Raw genomic sequence first — 7,261 nt, forward strand, 5'->3', positions numbered from 1 at the left:
TAGAACATATCACATTCTTTTTTGACACATGTCATATTTTTATTAATTTTGTCACATATCATTTTGTGGTTATTTTCAATTATTTTTTTCACATGATATTTTGTGATTTTTTTCTATTTTATTAATTCCAATAGTATTTATAGGTCAAATAGACTTTCTTTTCTAGATGTAATAAATGAATTTCAATTTTAGGAATGCAATTATCATTCAAAATTCAAAAATTTTATATTCAATTTCCAATTTAATATATTTAATCTATTAACTTAAAATATATTATTAAATATAAAATATTATCTTATTATTGGTAGAATTTTAAAAATGATTATCACAAAACACCTATTTGTTAAATTAACTATTTGTTATTTTAATCATGTTATTAAATTAACTTATAAAAATATGTTCCGATACTATTTTTCAAAATAGTTAAAAAAAAATTAAATGTTGTAAATGTAGAATGACAAGTCAAATTAAAAAAAAAAATGATCAAAAAACTATTTTTTATTGCAATTCAATAGTTTCTAAAGGAGTGGTTTTTAATTATTTAATAGAAAAAAATAAATCGCATTAACTTACAAACAATGGTTTATATATCAATTACCCATCATGATTGAAATTGAAAAAGAAAAAATCAATAGATAAATAATTTCTAGATAAACAATTACAACGTTAAATTGTAATACTAAATCGTAAACCATGTTTAGTTTTATTTAAACGCAAATTTCGAGTAGATGCTATTGAATTATATGGGTATATTATCTATTTATAATTGTATGTTATGTGATAACAGCGTTATCTTATTACTTAATTAAAATACTTATTTATTTATCATTTTGGTTGTATTTATTTTGAATTTATATTTTTAAAGTGTTTAATATTTAGACCTTCATATATAACTTTGTATTTTAATCTACCCATTTAATATACCATTTAGTATACGAGGCTCAAAAGTAGTTAATAAATAATCAATAACTATCAATAAATAGTTTAATGTTTTGATAATACTTAATACTTTATTTTGTTTCTTAATATAGAAGTTGACCATTTAATGTAACATATAAATTATAAATTTCTTTTAATATATAAATACAATGTATATGACATTAATTTTATATGAAATATAAATTAATAAATAAAAGTAATTAGTTGCAAAGCTTTCAAAAGTTAAAAAGCAATGTTGTGGGAAATTCCACTGCAAATGCCATATTTGTTACATTTGCAAGTCATCTATCTAGATTAGAACGAGAAATTATCATGTAGTGTTTGGTGTGTTTGAAATATTAAGCATAAAATGGCTTTGATAATATAACTTTATCCGTTTAATTTGAATGTTGTGTCGTGTTAATTTGTTTATTTAAACTAGTAGAGATCTCTTACCTAAACTTGATTATATTGTTCCAAGTTTATGATTTAGGTTTTATTCTTTAGACCTTGTAAATGCATAATCTCATGTCGGGTTAAAACAAAAAACGGGTTAAACTAATTTAACCCTAACTTTATATGTATAGTTTTTATGTGATGTTGTGCCAACCTTTTTACTTAAATGGGTTGAAATCTTTTACCAAGACTTGTTTATTTTGTGTCGGATTAACAAGTCAAATTGGTTTTTATCGACTATAACTCTATAACCTAGATCAACATGTGAAAGGCTTACAAGTCATATTTAGTCCATAATTACCATAACTTATTATTTAGTCCATAGTTATCATAACTGATTATTTTATTTTTCTTTTATTATTATTTTTTAAAAAAAATAACTTGTTATATTAATTTATCATTTCAAATGTATATTTGTACATAAAAAATCATTAAATTAATATTTTTAACTAAGTTTTACATTATAAAACAAATTAAAGAAATACAATAATATAAGTTGATATATTTTAAAATATTGACTGACATCAATATAAAAATAAGTACTTAAGTATGATATATTTTGGTCCACTGCAAAACTTAAATGAATCGTAATAATAGTTTTAAATGAATAGAGGTAGATGAAACATAACACAACTTAAATGAATCATGAGTCTCATGACATATATCGTATCAAATTGAATCATGGCAAAATAAATGAATCATAACATATATTAATGAATGATGACAATACATTATTTATAATAAAAAAATGTGACATATATATGTAAATATATGTAACTAACGAATCATAATATACCTTAATGAATAATACGTGAGCTTAATTAACTGATCCTGATTTCTAAACTTGTGTTATGTATCATTAAATTCCACTCGTGACTTAAAACGAAAACTGTCTAGAGTGTCAACGCATACATCATTGTAATCTTATTAATTATTATCATGACACATATATCCATCCAATATGACATCTCTTTTGGAAACATCATTTATGCAACTCATGGTTTAAAAATATAGATGTGACATTAAATGATAAATGTGCACATTATATACAACTTGAAATTCAGTCGTAGGTGTGTGAAGACAACTACAAGTCTGGTTGATCTGAAAAAAAAAAATTCCCCATTGGTTAAATATGATCTTTTCAAAATTAACGTGACAACATAAAGTTGGAAGATTAATCATACATGAATCAAACCAACACATTACAAGAGAAAAAACAAAAATACATACATTGACGATTGTTTGTAATTGTAGGAGTATATAATTCATGATGCTTGCAAAGCCCTAACACGTGCTGTTAGTTCCCTGACTTGGTTTTTCAAACGTTCCGGATTACAAAAGAAATCCACAAATACCTGCCTTTGAAGTGCCATTTCTTGAGAGTGATGCTTCACAATCTGTCACATAAAATACATATAACACATGTATCATATCATTAATCATTAATAATTTAATATGCCTCTCTAAACACTAAAAGGTGTTTGTTTTTTTTTTCTCATTTACTGAATTAATCATAAATGGTGAATGTTTGTTTTTTACCTCGTTCTTCTTGCAGTGTTCGAGTGTTACTTCTTCCACTGCAGCTGACAGCCTGGCATTCACCTTTTCCATCTCATCCAGCTCTTTCATTAGAGTCTAAATCCATTTTCATAATATCGGATTAGACACTATGATTAGTAACAAATATTTATTAAAAAAAAAAAAAAAAAAAAAAAAGGTTTGATAAATCAATTGCATACCCGTGGTGTCAAAATCGGCTGTGCAGTGGTGGAAGATGCAAATAGTAACTGTTGCAAATTTTGGATAAGAGTGCACCTGTAATAATAAAGACAAACAAAAACAAAAGGTGTATTGTATTGGATTCAGACTACTAAGACTGATAAAAAAGCTTTTAAGTTTTTGTCCCAAACCCAAAAAGGTTGTTATGCAAAAAAGACATAAATGCCCGTCGAATATTATAGGCTTGGAAAGCTTTTAGCTTACAACTCATTAATGCATCTGCTTCTATCTTCAGGAAGGGCATTGTCTAAGTCGGATTGCAGGGCCATCAGGTCAGATTGGAGGCTGGAGATCTGCTGCACCAGTCCTGGTGCTGATACATATGTCGACAAACCCCCTTGAACATCTAATAAATAAATAAATAAATAAATAAATACGTAATCAAGTTTATTTGACAGTTTTATTTATAAACAAAAAAAAAAAAAAAGGAGTGTAATTTTACTTGAATGGATGCTCAGAAGGTCTCTGACACCATGTAAAAACGTATCTCTGTCATCAACAGCTCCTTGTTCTTGTACATCTGATGCTGCTTGAATTAACGCCATGCAACGACCCTAAAAATTTGTAAATAAAATATATTTATATGTTAAATACAAAGTTTTGAAATTATCTTTATGATAATAAAGATTAGCAAATAGTAAGTAGTACATACAACTCGGCCTTTGGTTGCGGATAGGTAACCATGCAGCTCTGACTCAATAACTTTGAGTAATGAAAAGGCTCCAAGAATTGTCTTTTTTTCAAATTGGCATGCTACTTTTAAAAACTGATGTCTTGCAAGCTGGTTAATTAGATGACTTATGAACTGCAAAATAAAGAACAACAAATACATCAAGAATGTGATGATTGAAATAACAATTAGAAAAAAAAAAATTTAAATCATGTTATTTATGGTATAAGTTGAAAGAGGTATATACCGCTTTCTGACGTTGAATATAATATTCTTGTCGCATAACCTTTAGATCATAATCACCTGCATTAAAGATTAATTTATATTCAAAAGATAAATTATAGTTTTCATATATAATCATCAAAAGCATGTTTAAATATTTTAATATATATATATATATATATATATATATATATATATATATATATATATATATATATATATATATATATATATATATACCTTGTAGAATGTACGTGTCTTGTAGTTGAGCTAGCTCCCAACATAGATCAGGAATAGTCTGGAAAAAAAGGGAATGGTATCTATATTCTCAAAAAGCCAAATAAATATCATGTAGAAAAGTAGAGGAAAAATACTCAGTGGCATATATATATATATATATATATATATATATATATATATATATATATATATATATATATATATATATATATATATATATATATATATATATATATATATATATATATATATTAAGAAACATATAAAGTTTAAACCTCAGATAATAACTTGTCTTCTCTGGTATGTAGATTTGAAAGCTCTCCAACCAATTCTACATGCTTTCTCCTATTAAAACAATGTAAGAAGCATATATATATATATATATATATATATATATATATATATATATATATATCATATTATGTATGTATGTATGTTGACATAACATAGAAGAATAGTGATATTATACCTAAGTGAATGAAGATCAAGGTGAATATGAGCTTCATCTGAAGTCACTTGACCTTTAAGTGCCAACAGAATAGCTTGCTGCTTTGCATTCTCAACTTGGGCTTCAACCCACTGCCTTTCACTCGTTCCAAATCTGCATATCACACATTTTTAAGTTCTCATCATCTTTTACAAACAAGTGAGCATACTTTTGCTTTTTAATTATCCAAAACAGGTTGTAGATTAACATATACATCTGCTACTGTGTTCTGTTTTCACTATCTTTGGAAAATATAACACATGTTTTTATTAACTTGACATACATGGAGCGAAGCCTCTGCAATTCTGATACGCGTTGATGTTGCGATTTTTGAGAGTCTACCACAAAAAAATCAATTAATTAAAGTCTTGTATGCGATCACTATAAAGAATGAAATTGAAAAAATTAAAATATCCAAAAAACTCAGTGCAATTGAGAATCACCTCGCACTAAGGTATTGGAAATGTCATCAAGATTGACCCATGAACATTTGGATTTTCCCTCCTCTGCTACCAATCGATAAGGACCCTGAATCAACATATAAGATACTTTTATACAAAAGCTACACATTGTAGAAACAAACATATAGATATATCCACTGAAAAAAAAAGTTGTATAGTTTTTACCGTATCTAGTTGCTTAACAAACCATTGATTTAACTCTTTCATGCACAATGAATCAACAAGCAAATATGGATGAAAGTCTGAGTATGCCAAATAGATGCCATCTTCTGCATATCAGCAAATCAAAACCCATGAAGAAATGAGATGATTTTTAAGGTCAATCAACCAAAAAAGACAAGTATGAAAAGAACATAATACCATCTCCTGAATGGAAGTGAGCCAACTCTTGTGCTGTAGAAGCAATCCGTCCAAGAACTGCATTCATCTTAAGTTACAACAAAACAAGTTTAAGAATCACATTTGACTATTGAACTATTGAAGTAAGTGGAAAGCATATTAACAGTTTAAAATGTGAAAGGAAGAATGTACCTCTAAGTTTCTGGCTGAAAGGCTATCATCTATGGTAGTGAGTAGTCCGTTTACAGCAGATGTTGATGCAACTCTTGCCCTTTTTCCTTGAATCAAAGCTGAAGCCTGTGTACTGAGCATGTCATATTGAGACTGTAGATGCCCAAGTTGTCTTTGCAGCTCCATGGCTTCTGTTTTAAAGGCTAAAGTAGCATCCCTTTTGAAAAAAACCTATTTTTCAGGATTATCATTTTTAACAAAGTAAAAATACGTGAAAGAATGTAGGTAGATTTACCTTATTTCTTTTAGTCCTTCTTCAGCTCCAAAAACCGCCTCCTGATTGTCTCTCCTTGTTGAAAAGGCTGATATGCTTTCATAAGCAAAATCTAGGTCTTCCCCCTACAAAAAACAAAAGTATTATTAAACGCTATGCAACAGTTACATTATACATTTATATGTAACTGGTTTACTTTATCTGATGCAAAAAATGATGCGATTTTCATCTTAGATTTGTAAATCTTTTTATTAGCTTTAGTTCTGCTTATACAATCTAACCCTTGTTTGCTTCTTCTTCCAGGCAAACCTGTTGTATCTATTTTGAACCCTAAAAGTGTTCTCTGACCATATCTAATTCCAGAAAAGTAATAACATTATAGCTATAATCATCAAAAGTAAGCCTGATGATTACCTCCAAAAGCTTTCCATCTTGTATAAATTGTTCATACCTGGATGATAAAACAGATATAATTGTTAGCATATGCCGTATGCATAGATTAAACATATTTAGATCCTATATATTCTAAGAAGAAACTTAGTGGCATATAATTGACATGTTTGCTTTGAAGATATATAATCCATGCCGCATGGGATTCACAAGATTGCATCGCTAAAATGAGTCCCCAAACTTGGAGCCATGTATTCTTAAGTGATCAATAGGGTAAATTACATTGTAGGATTTAGCCCTAAAACCGTTCAAGTCTTACAACTATGAATTTGATCTTTCAACATTCTAGGAAGTGATCCGAGAATCATAATCAGCTAGATACTTAAACATTAATACATAAATATAGATAAAACAAACATACATTGCTGTCTAGAGAGAGAGAGACGTAACTGGGAAAGTTCAGAAGCGGAGAGGACGTTGGAGGGACGGAGGCTGGAGCACAGCCAATCGAGTATAGGACGAGCATCTTCGTACTGAAAAGGCCATTCAAAGCTGTCTGGATCAAGTGCCCCATGACCTTCGTACCCCAATTCACCCAACAATGAACACAGTCTCGCCCCACTCATCTGCTGCTTCCTGTTTTCAGTGAATGAAATGACCAAAATTATTCACAATTGGAGCCCTGGGGATGATCAAGGCTGCAGATCAGATCATAGATGCCGTCGAGACGTTCACCGTTTGAAATTGTTGTTCGGATGAGAAACTTTGAACGATGGAGAGAGGGTTTGGCGCCGGCCAGAGTTTCTGAATCGTGAAATTGAACGAAGATATGTTTTTTAAAACCCGGTAGTTTG

At 28.9% G+C, this 7,261-nt stretch overlaps 1 protein-coding gene across 2 annotated transcripts; it reads right to left on the reverse strand.

Annotated features, from left to right (window-relative positions):
- Nucleotides 1-2,206: 2,206 nt before the first annotated feature.
- On the reverse strand, nt 2,207-7,243 carry LOC111900643 (AUGMIN subunit 3). Of its 2 annotated transcripts, XM_052763764.1 has the most exons (19): nt 6,858-7,243; nt 6,432-6,468; nt 6,039-6,142; nt 5,765-5,960; nt 5,594-5,660; nt 5,399-5,502; nt 5,216-5,300; nt 5,056-5,110; nt 4,755-4,886; nt 4,561-4,630; nt 4,286-4,343; nt 4,071-4,126; nt 3,806-3,958; nt 3,596-3,707; nt 3,358-3,499; nt 3,114-3,189; nt 2,914-3,009; nt 2,605-2,771; nt 2,207-2,475 (listed from the first exon to the last, which is right to left on the reverse strand). In XM_052763764.1, exons 1-18 carry the CDS (start codon nt 7,031-7,033, stop codon nt 2,640-2,642), a joined length of 1,851 nt encoding a protein of 616 aa, XP_052619724.1. In that variant the 5' UTR covers nt 7,034-7,243; the 3' UTR covers nt 2,207-2,475; nt 2,605-2,639. The 2 variants fall into 2 exon arrangements, with proteins under 2 accessions (XP_052619724.1, XP_052619723.1); XM_052763763.1 differs by lacking the exon at nt 2,207-2,475 and having other exon boundaries at nt 2,497-2,771.
- Nucleotides 7,244-7,261: the final 18 nt, after the last annotated feature.

This window comes from Lactuca sativa, chromosome 5 (genome assembly GCF_002870075.4).
Source record: "Lactuca sativa cultivar Salinas chromosome 5, Lsat_Salinas_v11, whole genome shotgun sequence".
In the NCBI taxonomy this organism is placed as follows: domain Eukaryota; kingdom Viridiplantae; phylum Streptophyta; class Magnoliopsida; order Asterales; family Asteraceae; genus Lactuca; species Lactuca sativa.

Coding starts and splice junctions, on each gene's coding strand:
- LOC111900643 (XM_052763764.1), bottom strand. CDS start 7,033: ATGAGTGGGGCGAGACTGTGTTCATTGTTGGGTGAATTGGGGTACGAA. Junction 6,143..6,431: donor AAGATGGAAAGCTTTTGGAG/GTAATCATCAGG, acceptor TGTTTTTTGTAG/GGGGAAGACCTAGATTTTGC. Junction 2,772..2,913: donor AACACTGCAAGAAGAACGAG/GTAAAAAACAAA, acceptor TTTATGTGACAG/ATTGTGAAGCATCACTCTCA.